This window comes from Salvelinus fontinalis, chromosome 36 (assembly GCF_029448725.1).
Source record: "Salvelinus fontinalis isolate EN_2023a chromosome 36, ASM2944872v1, whole genome shotgun sequence".
NCBI lineage: Eukaryota > Metazoa > Chordata > Actinopteri > Salmoniformes > Salmonidae > Salvelinus > Salvelinus fontinalis.
The window spans coordinates 24,831,842-24,851,216 of NC_074700.1; the positions used below are offsets into that span (position 1 = coordinate 24,831,842).

The window sequence follows — 19,375 nt, forward strand, 5'->3', positions numbered from 1 at the left end:
TTAGATAACTTTATAATAATAATCTTTATTGACATTGTTTTGATTCTAAGACTATTGATGAAAACATTTTGTTTCTTCTTATTTCTTGTTAACAACAACTTGTTATTGTTGTTTCTTTACTCGTTGCCAGGGTGATCAAGGTTTACCTGGTCCACCTGGTGATCCTGGTTATCCTGGACCCCCTGTGAGTGATACTCACTATCAATCATATTATATATCTACATTTTTACTCAGTGTCTGTCATACTATATATCTACGTTTTTTTATACATCTGTGTTTCTATACACCTATATTTTGTAACACACTGTAAATAATGTGCTCTATGAATCACAAGTGTCATATAAGACCATGTGGGTTGAGGATCTGAATAATGCAAGACCCTATTATATCAAATCAATCAATCAATCAATGGTTGTGTGTGTGTCTGACAAATGTTGGGTTTGTAGGGTTCATCTGGTGGTTTGAAGGGAGAGAAAGGAGAAAATGGAGAAGCAGGCAAGCGGGGCAAACCAGGGAAGGATGGAGACCCAGGTCCTGCTGGATTCCCTGTGAGTTCTTCATACAGAACTAGGATGATTCTATTCATTCTATTGATATGGTTCTACCCTCCAGTCAACAGCTTGTCAGATACAGTTCCACAACAGTTTAATAGACAGCTGTCTGCCTCTTCCCCTCCCTCCAGTAATTATTATCACTCTGTCTCTCTGTCTCTCTGTCTCTCTGTCTCTCTGTCTCTCTGTCTCTCTGTCTCTGTCTCTGTCTCTGTCTCTGTCTCTGTCTCTGTCTCTGTCTCTATCTGTCTCTATCTGTCTCTCTGTCTCTGTCTCTGTCTCTGTCTCTCTGTCTCTCTGTCTCTCTCTCTGTCTCTATCTGTCTCTGTCTCTATCTGTCTCTATCTGTCTCTGTCTCTCCCTCTCTCTCTCTCTGTCTCTCTGTCTCTCTGTCTCTGTCTCTCTGTCTCTCTGTCTCTCTCTGTCTGTCTCTCTCTGCCTCTCTCTCTCTCTCTGCCTCTCTGTCTGTCTGTCTCTCTCTGCCTCTCTCTCTCTCTCTGTCTCTCTCTCTGTCTCTGTCTCTCTCTCTCTGTCTGTCTCTCTCTGCCCCTCTCTCTCTCTCTGTCTCTCTCTCTCTGTCTCTCTCTCTCTGTCTCTCTCAGGGTAGTAAGGGAGACCCAGGTGGGCCAGGTCTGCCAGGTCGGGATGGTGACAGGGTGAGTTTATTCTCTGATGCTATTCTACACAGATATAGTCTTATTTTCTGTTAAAGATCCATCCATCCATCCATCTCTATCTGTTTCTCTTTCAGGGTACCAAAGGTGACCGTGGATATCCTGGACGTCCAGGCGTGGTGAGTAATATATCTATTTATGTATTCATTCAGCTGTATTACAACCAGAATCTTTGTGTCTTTACTTGTGGACCAATGGTGCCCTCCCATATTTTTAGACATTGACCACTAGATGGCAATGTAACCCTGACATTGGCAGAGTAACCTCCTCTAGACTCTGCATCCCGTAGTATAAGACTGTGACCAATAGATGGCAATGTAACCCTGACAAGGAAGTTGTCAAGGAAGTGAGTTTGTGTTTATAAAAGGATGTACAGGCCCCACCTATCAGTCAATCAATCATGTAAATCCCTAGCTATAAGGAGATATAAGGAGACCTCTGCATTGTTACAACATTTGTGAGGTGCACGCCATCGCCTTACAGAGCTTGATTTGGCCTCCTCAAGCCTCCAGAGGCTCCGCAATTGCATCACACCCTCCATACGGAGCCTCCGGTCCACCCTCCGTACGGATCCTCCGGTCCACCCTCCGTACGGAGCCTCCGGTCCACCCTCCATACGGAGCCTCCGGTCCACTTTGCCAGATCAAGCATAAATCTGCTTTAACATGTGGCCAAGTGGTCAGACTAAAGGCTGTGTAGTATTAGACTGTGACCACTAGATGGTGATACTAACAATTATATCACATTACTGTTACAGATGACCAGTGGTGACTACAGACAGTGCCGTATTAGACTGTGACCACTATATGGTGATACTAACCTTTGTATCCCATTATATAGCTGGTGAGCAATGGTCCATCTACAGTTGGGCCTAAAGGAGAACCTGGGCGTCCTGGGGAGACAGGAAGGAAAGGAGACAGAGGACAACCTGGTAGGTACTCTATATTCATAAAGTTTGTCAGATTATAATGAATAAGATTATATGAACACAGATGACCTGGTCCTAGATCAGCGGCTTGGTGAACCCAGTTTCCATGGTGATCATTCCCCTTTGACCCCCTGTCCTCCCCAGGTCTCTCGGGTCCTCCAGGTCAACCAGGAACCACAGGTATCGGAGGTGGAGGCCAGCCCGGTTTACCAGGCTTCCCAGGAGAGAGGGGCCAGAAGGGAGACGAGGGCCAGCCAGCCATCTCCATCCCCGGGAACCCAGGAAGAGGTGGCGCCCCTGGTCTGCAGGGACCTCCAGGACCTCCTGGGCCCCCAGGGGTCTCCAATGGGGGTATTAACTGTATAGGAGGGGCCACCGGGTTACCAGGACAACAGGGGAATATAGGATTCCAAGGAGAGACCGGACAGAAAGGTGGGTCGGAGAGCGAGCGAGACCGAGAAAGAGTCAGAGAGAGAGAGGTGGGTCAGAGAGAGAGAGAGAGAGAAAGAGAGAGAAATAAGGTGGGTCGGAGAGAGAGAGAGCAAGAAAGAGAGAGGGAGATAGAGAGAAAGATCATGTTTTTTTGTTTGTGGTCCTATGTGCACTGGCTTAATGCTTCTTAGGTTTTCCTTTATGAGTTTTAGTTTAGAAAACAATCTCTCTGCAGAAGAGACAGTTACAGGGAGGATTTAAAGCAGCTTGATTGCCGTAGCAACATCAGGTAAACTGGACAGAAGGGTTTGGTGTTTCAAATACAGCAGTTCTGTAACATCTTTCATTGAGCCTCTCATTCTCCTTAAATGCCTGCCTCAACACGTTACGGAAAGATATTAACTGTATAGGATGCTCTGGGGACGGGTCGTCTGGAAACTGAACAGCCAATAAATTGCCAGATACAAACAGATGATTATCTTTAACAAAAAATGTGGTTCATACCCGAGTTCAACAATAAATAGCGGCTGAATTATCCTCAAGGCGACTACTTTTTTCCTCATTGTTAGACTATTTGATGTGCAATTATTATTTTAAAAGTGTATAAATAGCAGCTAAATGCTGTATATAACTACAGTGTAGATAGTACACTGCATTATGAAACCCTCCCCCATAAGCTGGTGTTTTAAGGTGGGCTGGCTGTGTTATTGGGCATAAATAGAATGGTTTTACACACAACAACTTTCTATCCACTTTCTACACCATTCATTCTCAATGACGCATTTGAAGATCAGCAAGTCGCTTTCAGTTTGCTAAAATGGTGTGTCATGAGGCGATTCTCAAGACATAACGTGCGCAGTTTGAGCTGGTCCAGGAAATGATGTTGCAGGATGCGACCAGGGCAGAACGGCTGGCCCCTCTCATTGAGTATCTCAAGTTGAAGGCTGACCGGAGTACCCCAAACTTCAATGAGAGGGGCCAGTCCTTCTCCATAGGCTAAATGGCCGATATTCTATTGATATAATTGTGGTGTTCTCTGTTGTTAACCTCCAGAGTATTGTCATAGTTAACGTGGACAGTAATTAACTAATGCCAGGGTTGGCGAGGTTACTTTCTAAATGTAATCCGTTACAGTTACTAGTTACCGGTCCAAAATTGTAATCAGTAAAGTAACTTTTGGATCACCCGAAATCAGTAATGTAATCTGATTACATTCAGTTACTTTTAGATTACTTTTCCCTTAAGAGTCATTAGAAGAAGACAAAAATCTGTCACCAATTGAACGACATGTATTGCAGGATAAATCAATGTTAAAGTTTACATATCTGGCCATATATGGATGTTACATTTTACTTTATGGGTTGGTTATGTAGGCTTCTTCTAAACTATCGTTTTCTACTACATATAATAATATTATCATATCTTTACATTAATATATATATAATTTATAACACCAAAAATGGCCCTTTTAAGTCTATCAAAAGTGAACGATTTTGAGCATGTGTCCATTATCAGCATGAATTAGATTGTGTGAAAAAAGCCCCATTTTATTCAATAGGCTTGGATCAGCACTATGTAGCTGTTGCAAGAGCGTATGTTTCACTGGCTGTCCACTGGTTTCAAAAACAATGATTGATAAGCAGCTTAAACTTCTTGAATTCAACCATTATTGGGTTCAAATACACATTTAGATTTGTGAACAGCCATCCACATCAACCACGAACCGTAAGGTACAAATAGCTAAATAAGGAGGACAGCAGTGGTGTTACCTACGTATCGCTGTTGTCCTTACCTCCAAGCGTTTATTCAAGTTGGATAATCTTTGGATGTCGACAGCAGTTGCACCATTGGAAGACATAGCTTGGACTGTGGCCTACAAAAGCCTATTCCTGCTAATTTCCCACGATCCATCAAACCCATTTGGTGTGTCATTATAGTGGTCTCTGAGTTGAGGTCAGACTTGCTCAGGTGGAACAAACTTTAACTTGCTCCTTTTTCAATGCTGATTTGAATGTCATTGAGAAAACAGACAAGTGTCAAAGATTTATTTTATCAAACATCCTATCTGAATTTGAAAGTAATCCTCGAAGTAATCATCTAGTTTTTCAAAAGTATCTGTAATCTGATTACAATATTTTAGCTGGTAAAGTAACGGATTACAGTTACAGTTTTTTGTAATCCCTTACATGTAACGGATTACATGTAATCTATTACTCCCCATCCCTGACTAATGTATAATTGATGTTGATGCCAAAACTGGGACTGTGTCTGACATCCATGTCTGTCCGTCTGTGTTTCAGGTGAGAAGGGAGACACCTGCATTAACTGTTTCTCCAGAGGCAACAGTGTCCCTGGAGCACCAGGCCCTCCCGGACCTCCTGGGTTCCCAGGTAAGACTGCACCCCTCTCACCTGGTCACCTATCTCTCTACCTGATTCTGTATATCCTCAGCTGGTAGGACCAAGTAGAGAGGAGAACAGACAGCTGATTTGTCAATGTGCAGGCCACCGCAACACAATACTCTACATAACACCTCTCTCTCATCCTTCTCTCCTCTCCTCCCTGTCTCCTCCCTCTCTCCTCCTCCCTCAGGTGGACCAGGAGGCTCAGGGGCTAAAGGTGACAGAGGATTCCCAGGCGGTCCAGGGCCTTCAGGTTCTTCTGTAAGTACTTATTGCTTTTCATTTCCTACTTCCTGTTTTCAAACCCACACAATTCTAGGGACAAATGTTTTGAATTGTATTATTGTTCAACATAAGAACATTGGATTTAGCCCCACCTAGCTCATATTGACACTGGCTTGAAGCTGGTTTGAAACTGGGTCTACACTTAGAATAACGGTATAGTAGGCTAACCTAGAGACAGACTGACTAATTTAGGGCCTGTTTCCCGGACACCAATTAGAGAATCTCCATTGAAAATGCTTTTTAGTCGAGGCTTAATCCGTGTCCTGGAAACTGTCCCTAAGTGTCTATAATAGCCTCGATAGAGTATCTAACAGACCCCCCCCCATCCTTCCATCTCTCTCTCCTCTATCCTGCTCTCTCCCCCAGGGTTTGCCCGGTCCCCAGGGTGCTCCTGGTTTCCCAGGAGAGAAGGGTGACCCAGGTGATACCACTGCTGTGAATGGGGTGGGCGGAGACAAGGGAGACACAGGGTTTCCAGGACCCGCTGGCCTGCCTGGTCTGGACGGAAGACCTGGTCGCGATGGAGGTCCTGGAGCTCCTGGACCCAAAGGAGCATCTGTGAGTGGCAATGTTTTCCTCTCTCTCCCCTTCATCCCTCCCTCCCTTCATCCATCCATCCCATCCAACCGTTCTTTACTCCCTCCATTTCTCCTTACTCTATCCCTCTTTCCATCCATCCTTCCCCTCCTCTTTTCTCTATCCCTCCATCCCTACCTCTATCCCTCCATCCAACCATCCATGCATCTATCCATTCATCCATTCATTCATCCATCCATCCATCCCTTCAGCTTTTCTCTTTCCCTCCACCCCTACCCCTACCTAGTGGTTAGAGCATTGGGCCAGTAACCGGAAGGTTGCTGGATCGAATCCCCGAGCTGACAAGGTAAAAATCTTTCGTTCTGCCCCTGAGCAAGGCAGTTAACCCACTGTTTCCCGGACGCCGAAGACGTGGATGTAGATTAAGGCAGCCCCCCGCACCTCTCTGATTCAGAGGTTGGGTTAAATGTGGAAGAGACATTTCAGTTAAATACATTCCGTTGTACAACTGACTAGGTATCCCCCTTTCCCTTACCTCTATCCCTCCATCCAACCATTCATCCATCCATCTCTCCCACAACATAGCATTCTATATTAACCTCTCACTCTCTCTCTTTCTCTCTCTCACTCTCTCTCTCTCTCTCTCTTTCTCTCTCTCTCTCTCTCTCTCTCTCTCTCTCTCTCTCTCTCTCTCTCTCACTCTCTGCAGGGATCTCTATTAGTGAAGGGTGAGCGAGGACCTCCAGGTGAGCCCGGTTCGCAGGGTCTCCCAGGTGACAGGGGTGCCATCGGATCCCCAGGCTTCGGCCCCCAGGGGCCCCCCGGAGAGAAGGGTGTCCAAGGTGTCTCAGGGAGAACGGGAACACCTGGAGCACCAGGTGAGATACGTTGGTTGATATTCTTGAAGACCAGGGATGTAGTATCTAACATGTTGATAAAAGTGAGATACATATGTCCAGGGATGTTGTGCTAGTTATTTTCATTATCATAATTTTGCCATTAGCTGTGCCTGGCATCAACGACTACAACTGGTTACCATTATCTTTGCCTGGCATCAACGACTACAACTGGTTACCATTATCTTTGCCTGGCATCAACGACTACAACTGGTTACCATTATCTTTGCCTGGCATCAACGACTACAACTGGTTACCATTAGCTTTGCCTGGCATCGACGACTGCAAATGGTTACCATTATCTTTGCCTGGCATCGATGACTGCAACTGGTTACCATTAACTTTGCCTGGCATCGACGACTACAACTGGTTACCATTATCTGTGCCTGGCATCGACGACTACAACTGGTTACCATTATCTGTGCCTGGCATCGACGACTACAACTGGTTACCATTATCTTTGCCTGGCATGGACGACTACAACTGGTTACCATTATCTTTGCCTGGCATGGACGACTACAACTGGTTACCATTATCTTTGCCTGGCATCGACGACTACAACTGGTTACCATTATCTTTGCCTGGCATCGACGACTGCAACTGGTTACCATTATCTTTGCCTGGCATCGACGACTACAACTGGTTACCATTATCTTTGCCTGGCATGGACGACTACAACTGGTTACCATTATCTTTGCCTGGCATGGACGACTACAACTGGTTACCATTAGCTTTGCCTGGCATGGACGACTATAACTGGTTACCATTATCTTTGCCTGGCATGGACGACTACAACCGGTTACCATTATCTTTGCCTGGCATGGACGACTACAACTGGTTACCATTATCTGTGCCTGGCATGGACGACTACAACTGGTTACCATTATCTTTGCCTGGCATGGACGACTACAACTGGTTACCATTATCTTTGCCTGGCATGGACGACTGCAACTGGTTACCATTAACCTTGCCCGGCATCGATGTCAACAACTGCTGTTCTTCTATGACTACAACTCTTGTACCCCAACACCCTAATCTCTGACCCTTGACCTCTGACCTGTAGGAGGTAAAGGGGAGCCGGGTCAGACGATAGCAGAGAAGGGCCTCCCAGGACCCCGAGGACAGGATGGAGACCCCGGTCTACCTGGAAACCCAGGTAGATAACACCTGTACCTGCACAGGTCTACACTTACCTTGATGGATAGAACTGGTAGTTTATCTCTCATCCAGAATGATGATGGAGGTAACAGACAGATGTTTGGTGTTGTTTGGGGGAATATTTGATGTAATTCTATGAGGTATACACACTAGTGAACTGTTTAGTAGTAGTGTTGTAAATGTTTGCCAAAACTAAGTCTTCACTTACGTGTCGACAGGTAACCCCGGCGGGCCAGGACAGTCCGGTTTCCCCGGGTCACCAGGTCCCAAGGGTGATCCCGGCCTCTCTGGCATCGGACTGCCAGGACCCACCGGAGCTAAAGGTAAACACTAAATACCTGGACAGGTACAGCCTCACCTTTATGGTTATAATACGAACTCCAAGGTCCAGTTTCCCAGACACAGATTAAGCCTAGTCCTGGACTAAGAAGTGTTTTGAATGAAGAATCTCTATTGAACATGCTTTTTGGTCTAGGACTAGGCTTAAGGCCCTGACAGACGCACAGGATGGAACAGCCACAAGGTCACTCTTAGCACCATAGCACAGTTTTTTACAGTAGTGCCTTATAGATTAGTATACTATTCTCATTATCACTGACCTGTCATCTCACCTGTCCATGCCTGCAGGATTCCCTGGCTCAACTGGTTTGCCAGGTGGTCCCGGAGGTCCAGGTAGACCAGGTGTGGACGGGTTCCCCGGACAGCCAGGTGCACCTGGAGCTAAGGTACAACCCACTACTGTAGATACAGACTAACACTACTACTATAGATACAGACTACTATAGATACAGACTAACACTACCACTATAGATACAGACTACTATAGATACAGACTAACACTACCACTATAGATACAGACTACTATAGATACAGACTAACTCTACTACTATAGATACAGACTAACACTACTACTATAGATACAGACTAACACTACTACTATAGATACAGACTAACACTACTACTATAGATACAGACTAACACTACTACTATAGATACAGACTAACTCTACTACTATAGATACAGACTAACACTACTACTATAGATACAGACTAACACTACTACTATAGATACAGACTAACACTACTACTATAGATACAGAATAACACTACTACTATAGATACAGACTAACACTACTACTATAGATACAGACTAACACTACTACTATAGATACAGACTAACACTACTACTATAGATACAGACTAACATTACTACTATAGATACAGACTACTATAGATACAGACTAACACTACCACTATAGATACAGACTACTATAGATACAGACTAACACTACTACTATAGATACAGACTAACACTACTACTATAGATACAGACTACTATAGATACAGACTAACACTACCACTATAGATACAGACTAACACTACTACTATAGATACAGACTAACACTATTACTATAGATACAGACTAACACTACTACTATAGATACAGACTACTATAGATACAGACTAACACTACTACTATAGATACAGACTAACACTACTACTATATATACAGACTAACACTACTACTATAGATACAGACTAACACTACTACTATAGATACAGTCTACTATAGATACAGACTAACTCTACTACTATAGATACAGACTAACACTACTACTATAGATACAGACTAACTCTACTACTATAGATACAGACTACTATAGATACAGACTAACTCTACTACTATAGATACAGACTACTATAGATACAGACTAACACTACTACTATAGATACAGACTACTATAGATACAGACTAACTCTACTACTATAGATACAGACTACTATAGATACAGACTAACACTACTACTATAGATACAGACTAACACTACTACTATAGATACAGACTAACACTACTACTATAGATACAGACTAACACTATTACTATAGATACAGACTAACACTACTACTATAGATACAGACTACTATAGATACAGACTACTATAGATACAGACTAACACTACTACTATAGATACAGACTAACACTATTACTATAGATACAGACTAACACTACTACTATAGATACAGAGAAACACTACTACTATAGATACAGACTAACACTATTACTATAGATACAGACTAACACTACTACTATAGATACAGACTACTATAGATACAGACTAACACTACTACTATAGATACAGACTAACACTACTACTATAGATACAGACTAACATTACTACTATAGATACAGACTAACATTACTACTATAGATACAGACTAACACTACTACTATAGATACAGAGTAACACTACTACTATAGATACAGAGTAACACTACTACTATAGATACAGACTAACACTATTACTATAGATACAGACTAACACTACTACTATAGATACAGACTAACACTACTACTATAGATACAGACTAACACTACTACTATAGATACAGACTACTATAGATACAGACTACTATAGATACAGACTAACACTACTACTATAGATACAGACTACTATAGATACAGACTACTATAGATACAGACTAACACTACTACTATAGATACAGACTACTATAGATACAGACTAACACTACTACTATAGATACAGACTACTATAGATACAGACTAACACTACTACTATAGATACAGACTAACACTACTACTATAGATACAGACTACTATAGATACAGACTAACACTACTACTATAGATACAGACTAACACTACTACTATAGATACAGACTAACACTACCACTATAGATACAGACTAACATTACTACTATAGATACAGACTACTATAGATACAGACTAACACTACCACTATAGATACAGACTAACATTACTACTATAGATACAGACTACTATAGATACAGACTAACACTACTACTATAGATACAGACTACTATAGATACAGACTAACACTACTACTATAGATACAGACTAACACTACTACTATAGATACAGACTAACACTACCACTATAGATACAGACTAACATTACTACTATAGATACAGACTAACACTACTACTATAGATACAGACTAACACTACTACTATAGATACAGACTAACTCTACTACTATAGATACAGACTACTATAGATACAGACTAACACTACTACTATAGATACAGACTACTATAGATACAGACTAACACTACTACTATAGATACAGACTAACACTACTACTATAGATACAGACTAACACTACCACTATAGATACAGACTAACATTACTACTATAGATACAGACTAACACTACTACTATAGATACAGACTAACACTACTACTATAGATACAGACTAACTCTACTACTATAGATACAGACTAACACTACTACTATAGATACAGACTAACACTACCACTATAGATACAGACTAACACTACTACTATAGATACAGACTAACACTACTACTATAGATACAGACTAACACTAATACTATAGATACAGACTAACATTACTACTATAGATACAGACTAACACTACTACTATAGATACAGACTAACATTACTACTATAGATACAGACTAACATTACTACTATAGATACGGACTACTATAGATACAGACTAACTCTACTACTATAGATACAGACTACTATAGATACAGACTAACACTACTACTATAGATACAGACTAACACTACTACTATAGATACAGACTACTATAGATACGGACTACTATAGATACAGACTAACTCTACTACTATAGATACAGACTAACACTACTACTATAGATACAGACTACTATAGATACAGACTAACACTACTACTATAGATACAGACTAACACTACTACTATAGATACAGACTAACACTACTACTATAGATACAGACTAACACTACTACTATAGATACAGACTAACACTACTACTATAGATACAGACTAACACTACTACTATAGATACAGATTAACACTACTACTATAGATACAGACTAACATTACTACTATAGATACAGACTACTATAGATACAGACTAACTCTACTACTATAGATACAGACAGCCAGGTGGACCCGGAGTTAAGTTGCTTACCACATCCCCACTACTGTATATGGACTTAATTACAGTCATTTACATGTACGGCTATGAGAATCCAAACTAGATAACATAGGATCGGGTGAAGGGTAACAACAAATGTAAACCTAGTTATCTGACAGACACAGTTGTCTCTGTTAACATTTGTCTGTGTTTGTATATTCATTGAAGTTTTTCTTTGTGTGTGTGTGTGATAGGGAGAGCCAGGCTTCGGGCTGCCAGGTCCCCAGGGCTCACCAGGCTTGCCCGGAGATAAAGGATTCCCTGGACCCAAAGGAGACTCTGGTTTCCCTGGCAACCCCGGCTTACCAGGACGAGCCGGCTTTGACGGCGGCCCTGGTGCCAAAGGTACGGTTCCAACTTCTGATGGCGTGGTCGGCTGGAGTTTGGCGCTTAGAAACACTGACGTTGTGGGTTTGATTCCCACATCGGTCACCTAATGTATACTGATTAAGTGTGTGTCAGTGGTTTCGAATTAGTCATTTTTGTTATTATGTTATTATGCTATGTTATTATATACTCTCTTCATACGTCAACAATATCATACTATAATCTAGGCAAATTCTTTCTGTGATGATTTTTACAGACACAGATTAAGCTTAGTTCTAGACTTAAAGCATGCTCAATGGAGAATTGACAATAAAAATCCTTATCCTTAGTCCAGAAATAGAGTATTTTATTAGCTAGCTAGTTAGTTGGTATTGCTATATTGTGTGGTCTGTACCTGTCTGTCTGTCTGCCTCCCAGGTGACTCTGGTATCCCTGGTAGACCCGGAGCTCGTGGCCCTCAAGGATCACCCACCATCGGCTCTCAGGGTGTCCCCGGCCCTGTCGGACCCCCAGGACCTATGGGTGCTCCAGGTAAGCCTTATAACAACAAACAGAACAGAGCCGACTGTTGACTAGCTGATTGATTAGAGATCGATAGTGTTTGAGTCTGATATTGAGATTAAGATTGCTAGCATTGATTGAGATTTGAGATTGATAGAGATGAATTCTGATAGATATATTGATTGGAGATTAAGTGATAGAATTTGATTTGAGATTGTTAGCATTTATATGTGGTTGCAGCAGATCTTCTAGTTTCACCATATTGTAGATGAAATGCTAAGAATTGTTATCATAGGAAAACCCATGCAATACAGTATGTATATTTATGCTGCATTTTAAAATACATAGTTATCTTGTTGTTTTTACCAGGTTATCTTGTGTTTGAGATGACTGAATATGTGTTATCCAGAATGGATTGCCTGAGTCACACAGTGTTATGTGCATGGTCACCCAAAGGTCTCTTATATTAATGTTAATGATGTATCTCAGTGGGCTGGCTATGTGGTTCAAGCTATGTTGTCACACTAGTTATTACGCAGGTAACACCACCCCACTGCAAGGCTTTTGAGCACCAAAGGGTTTGCAAACAGTTTGTAAGTGGTTGACCTGTAAAGAGTTTATTTGTTGAGCACTGAATGACGTCAACATGGCAATAGCATGTCTCTATGGGTGATCCTGTCTCAGAGATGAATGACGTCAACATGGCGATAGCATGTCTCTATGGGTGATCCTGTCTCAGAGATGAATGACGTCAACATGGCGATAGCATGTCTCTATGGGTGATCCTGTCTCAGAGATGAATGACGTCAACATGGCGATAGCATGTCTCTATGGGTGATCCTGTCTCAGAGATGAATGACGTCAACATGGCGATAGCATGTCTCTATGGGTGATCCTGTCTCAGAGATGAATGACGTCAACATGGCGATAGCATGTCTCTATGGGTGATCCTGTCTCAGAGATGAATGACGTCAACATGGCGATAGCATGTCTCTATGGGTGATCCTGTCTCACAGATGAATGACGTCAACATGGCGATAGCATGTCTCTATGGGTGATCCTGTCTCAGAGATGAATGACGTCAACATGGCGATAGCATGTCTCTATGGGTGATCCTGTCTCAGAGATGGAACATCTCGGTTACCGTCTGTAACCGTACCCTGATCTTGGGAGTTCTCTCTTTCTTCGTCTTCTCACCTCACAACAATCTTTTTCTCTATTCTTCTTTTGCGTGTTGTCATGTCTCTTTGGCGAATTTCACGCGTTAGGCTGTCAGCTATCACCCACCCGCACAATTCCACAAGTCTACCTTTCCTGTATTTGTTCTCCTCACTCTTAAACACAATTTACCTTTCTGGTTCAAGCCAAAACCTCACCAATAACTTCACACTGTCCTCTACCTGGCTAGTACACAAAACAACGTACTAACCAGTCACCTCCACCCAGGGCTCAGTTCGGAAGGCTCTTTCCTCATGTATGCCATGTTGGATAGACCTAGAGCATCCCCCCCCGTCCCCACATCTCTTTCTCCAATCTGCTCCATCCTTCCATCAGCTCCATTTTGGACATTTGCCCTCCTTTACCTGCCGCTCTCTGAACTCATGACCTCAAGGCGAGAAAGGTATTGTACCGCAGCCTATCTGAACTGAAGTCTCTTTTTGGCAGCTGATTGGTTCATTGGTACTGTATTTCTGTGTGATTGGTTGATTGGTTTAGGGACTGTACTTCTGTTCTGCGTGACATTACTCCAGCTATGAGGTAGTGATATACAATTAGGTTATTTTATTCTGGACTGACATATGGGACCTTTACAATGTGTTGAATAGTCACTAGATTCCACTAGCACTACAAGTCAAACTCAAAAAGCTTTATTGTCCTTCAAATTTACGTAAGACAGAATTTTTTTGTTTTTTGCATTTGACAAAATGGACTTTCTGTGATGTCATATATGAGGGACAGATCCTGATCAGAAAGTGAGAATCTGTCCTGACACTGTCCTTGATCCTCGGCGTTGCAGGATACTCAGGCAACAATGGAGAGAAGGGAGACTCCGGTCTTCCTGGCCCGGGCATTACAGGGTTGCCAGGAGACAGAGGAAGTCCCGGTTTCCCCGGAAGCCCCGGGGGAGGTGGACCTCAGGGTAACCCCGGTGGTCCTGGTCGCGATGGAATACCTGGCCTGCCTGGTAAGATAATGTCAACCATTTCTGATCTATGGCAGATTTAACCCAGGAGCCCAAATCTGATATTTTGTTCAATTATTGGTCTTTTGACCAATTGGATCAGATCTTTTGCCAATAATTAGGCAAAAGATCAGAATCAGAGTTTTACACAGACAGCCCAATTCTGATCTTTTGACCAATTAATGGCAAAAAATCGGATCTGATTGGTCAAATGACCATTAGTGGCATAAGATCAGAATTGGGCTGCCTGTGTAAACACAGCCTATATGTCTGTTTCAGTCCATTTCCCTTTATAGTGCACTACTTTTGATAAGAGCCCTGGTCAAAAGTAGTGGCAATAGGCTGTCATTTGGGACGCATGCTCTGACTTCCAGTAAAGACCCAAAGTAACCTGTGTTGATGGCAGGAGGCCAGTCAGAAGATATGTAACCTGTGTTGATGGGAGGAGGCCAGTCAGAAGATATGTAACCTGTGTTGATGGCAGGAGGCCAGTCAGAAGATGTGTAACCTGTGTTGATGGGAAGATGCCAGTCAGAAGATGTGTAACCTGTGTTGATGGGAGAGAGGCCAGTCAGAAGATGTGTAACCTGTCTCCTCTCTCTCTATTTTGTTTTTATTTTCTGTTTGACGTGTTTGACTGACTGTCTACATATTATGCCTGTTGCTCCATCTCTGACTTCCAAAAAGGTGCTCATTTTTTCCAATGTCCCCAACCTACCTCTCTGTCTTTCAACAGGTGGTAAAGGAGACATGGGTGTAATGGGAACTCCTGGATCTCTGGGATCACCTGGCAACCCCGGAGGGCCCGGCTTCCCTGGACCTAAAGGCAGCTACACACGCACACGCACACGCACGCGCATGTGCACACGCACACACAAGCACACACACACACACACACACACACACAAGCACACGCACACACAAGCACACACACACACACACACACACAAGCACACACACACACAAGCACACGCACACACAAGCACACACACACACATGCACACACAAGCACACGCACACACAAGCACACACACACACACACACACACACACACACACACACACACACACAAGCACACACACACACAAGCACACACCTAAAGGGACTGCTACTATATAGACCATGGCGTCGTAGGACAGCAGTCGCAATAGATCCACATCTGACCAAGATCACACAGATGCCAGGTCTTACAATCAAACAAACTAGTCCTAAACATCTGCTGCGTTAGCTATAAGGAACCCACACACACACATAAACACACACACATAAACACACAGACACACACACACACACACACACACACACACACACACACACACACACACACACACACACACACACACACACACACACACACACACACACACACATAAACACACACGTGTTAGTACTGTACGTGTCTTGGGTAATAGACCCTCTGACCCTGAGTGTCTCCTTCCTCCAGGTGACGATGGTTTCCCAGGGCGACCAGGTGGGACCGGCAGTCCAGGTCTGAAGGGAGACAGAGGAGACCCCGGTCTCATAGGACTCCCCGGTCCCAGCAACACTCCCCCTTCAATCAAGGGAGCCAATGGAGATGTAGGAGAACCAGGTACGTCTGTTTGTCGGTCGGTCTTTCAATCTATCTATCTGTCATGATCATAATGACTATAAAATTAAAATGCAGGATTTGAGTAAATAAAAGGGTGCCCAATGGTGCTCCGCTGGGCAGTCTCATAACAAATCTAGGCACCTCTGCAAGCGTTATGAATGTAGAAGTTCTCCCCAGTGTAGATGAAAGACTTACACTCAGCAAAGATGGATGCCCAACTCTTGTTTAATATATTTACTGCTATTACTGAAACAGTGTCCTGTCTGTCTAACCATTCTGTCTCTGTGCTGTGTAGGTTTGCCAGGTCAGCCGGGTCAGAAGGGTATTTCCGGTCTCCCTGGAGACGCTGGTGTATCAGGACAGGATGGAAGACCTGGGTTACCTGGACCTCAAGGTATAGTACAGTCATCCTATAGTACAGTCATCCTATAGTACAGTCATCCTATAGTACAGTCATCCTATAGTACAGTCATCCTATGGTACAGTCATCCTATAGTACAGTCATCCTATGGTACAGTCATCCTATAATACAGTCATCCTATGGTACAGTCATCCTATGGTACAGTCATCCTATGGTACAGTCATCCTATGGTACAGTCATCCTATGGTACAGTCATCCTATAGTACAGTCATCCTATAGTACAGTCATCCTATGGTACAGTCATCCTATGGTACAGTCATCCTATGGTACAGTCATCCTATGGTACAGTCATCCTATGGTACAGTCATCCTATAGTACAGTCATCCTATAGTACAGTCCTCCTATAGTACAGTCATCCTATAGTACAGTCCTCCTATAGTACAGTCCTCCTATAGTACAGTCATCCTATGGTACAGTCATCCTATGGTACAGTCATCCTATGGTACAGTCATCCTATGGTACAGTCATCCTATAGTACAGTCATCCTATAGTACAGTCATCCTATAGTAGTCATCCTATAGTACAGTCATCCTATAGCACAGTCATCCTATAGCACAGTCATCCTATAGTACAGTCATCCTATAGTACAGTCATCCTATGGTACAGTCATCCTATAGTACAGTCATCCTATAGTACAGTCATCCTGTAGTACAGTCATCCTATAGTACAGTCATCCTGTAGTACAGTCATCCTGTAGTACAGTCATCCTATAGTACAGTCATCCTATAGTACAGTCATCCTATAGTACAGTCATCCTATGGTACAGTCATCCTATAGTACAGTCATCCTATAGTACAGTCATCCTATGGTACAGTCATCCTATAGTACAGTCATCCTATGGTACAGTCATCCTATAGTACAGTCATCCTATAGTACAGTCACCCTATAGTACAGTCACCCTATAGTACAGTCATCCTATAGTACAGTCATCCTATAGTACAGTCATCCTATAGTACAGTCATCCTATAGTACAGTCACCCTATAGTACAGTCACCCTATAGTACAGTCACCCTATAGTACAGTCACCCTATAGTACAGTCATCCTATAGTACAGTCACCCTATAGTACAGTCACCCTACCTAGAGATCTTTCTTGATAATGTTTCCTGTTGACTTCAATGTGCTGTTCACATATTAATTATTTCATTATTAGTGTCTTGCATCTTCAGATACGCCCAACCAACATGGGCTTATAAAATACATATGTTTCAAGTTGTCATTGAGCACCAGAATGTTCTCCAAAATGTCCTCTACTGAATAATCATTCCTAACATCCTCTTTCCCTTGTGCTCAGGTCCCAAACGAGACCTCTAATGTCATGTATTGATTATTTACTATTCTTTACGTAATATCTCTAGGTCCCAAAGGAGACATGGGTATCCCTGGAGTATCCGGCTCACCAGGAAGCCAAGGACTTAAAGGCAACATGGGAGAGATGGGCTTCCCAGGTGGGTGTCAGCCAGCCGATAACCCCATATCCCCACCATCACCATCATGTTGTATAACCTCATATCATCAAAATCATGTTGAATAACCTCATACCATCACCATCATGCTGTATAACCTCATATCATCACCATCATGCTGTATAAACTCATATCATCACCATCATCATCATGCTGTATAACCTCATATCATCACCATCATGCTGTATAACCTCATATCATCACCATCATGCTGTATAACCTCATATCATCACCATCATGTTCTATAACCTCATATCATCACCATCATGTTCTATAACCTCATATCATCACCATCATGTTGTATAACCTCATATCATCACCACCATGTTATATAACCTCATATCATCACCATCATGCTGTATACCCTCATATCATCACCATCATGCTGTATAACCTCATACCATCACCATCATGCTGTATAACCTCATATCATCACCATCACCATCATGCTGTATAACCTCATATCATCACCATCACCATCATGTTGAATAACCTCATATCATCACCATCATGCTGTATAACCTCATATCATCACCATCATGCTGTATAACCTCATATCATCACCATCATGCTGTATAACCTCATATCATCACCATCATGCTGTATAAACTCATATCATCACCATCACCATCATGCTGTATAAACTCATATCATCACCATCATGCTGTATAAACTCATATCATCACCATCACCATCATGCTGTATAACCTCATATCATCACCATCACCATCATGCTGTATAACCTCATATCATCACCATCATGTTGAATAACCTCATACCATCACCATCATGCTGTATAACCTCATATCATCACCATCATGCTGTATAAACTCATATCATCACCATCATCATCATGCTGTATAACCTCATATCATCACCATCACCATCATGTTGTATAACCTCTTATCATCACCATCATGTTCTATAACCTCATATCATCACCATCATGCTGTATAACCTCATATCATCACCATCATGTTATATACCCTCATATCATCACCATCATGTTGTATAACCTCATATCATCACCATCATGCTGTATAACCTCATATCATCAC

The 19,375-nt window shown here is 42.5% G+C and overlaps 1 protein-coding gene across 1 annotated transcript in view; it reads left to right on the forward strand.

Annotated features, from left to right (window-relative positions):
- The window catches only part of LOC129835646 (collagen alpha-5(IV) chain-like), a 95,145-nt gene that overhangs the window by 48,250 nt on the left and 27,520 nt on the right, over window positions 1–19,375 (forward strand). Inside the window, exons 14-33 of the mRNA XM_055901367.1 lie at window positions 131–184; window positions 447–548; window positions 1,154–1,207; window positions 1,303–1,344; window positions 2,066–2,156; window positions 2,298–2,585; window positions 4,886–4,975; window positions 5,178–5,248; window positions 5,639–5,830; window positions 6,519–6,687; window positions 7,769–7,861; window positions 8,082–8,186; window positions 8,491–8,588; window positions 12,025–12,175; window positions 12,575–12,688; window positions 14,676–14,843; window positions 15,577–15,666; window positions 16,285–16,431; window positions 16,727–16,825; window positions 18,210–18,299. Coding sequence (XP_055757342.1) covers window positions 131–184; window positions 447–548; window positions 1,154–1,207; window positions 1,303–1,344; window positions 2,066–2,156; window positions 2,298–2,585; window positions 4,886–4,975; window positions 5,178–5,248; window positions 5,639–5,830; window positions 6,519–6,687; window positions 7,769–7,861; window positions 8,082–8,186; window positions 8,491–8,588; window positions 12,025–12,175; window positions 12,575–12,688; window positions 14,676–14,843; window positions 15,577–15,666; window positions 16,285–16,431; window positions 16,727–16,825; window positions 18,210–18,299 — 2,308 coding nt within the window. The remainder of the gene's footprint in view (window positions 1–130; window positions 185–446; window positions 549–1,153; window positions 1,208–1,302; window positions 1,345–2,065; window positions 2,157–2,297; window positions 2,586–4,885; window positions 4,976–5,177; window positions 5,249–5,638; window positions 5,831–6,518; window positions 6,688–7,768; window positions 7,862–8,081; window positions 8,187–8,490; window positions 8,589–12,024; window positions 12,176–12,574; window positions 12,689–14,675; window positions 14,844–15,576; window positions 15,667–16,284; window positions 16,432–16,726; window positions 16,826–18,209; window positions 18,300–19,375) is intronic.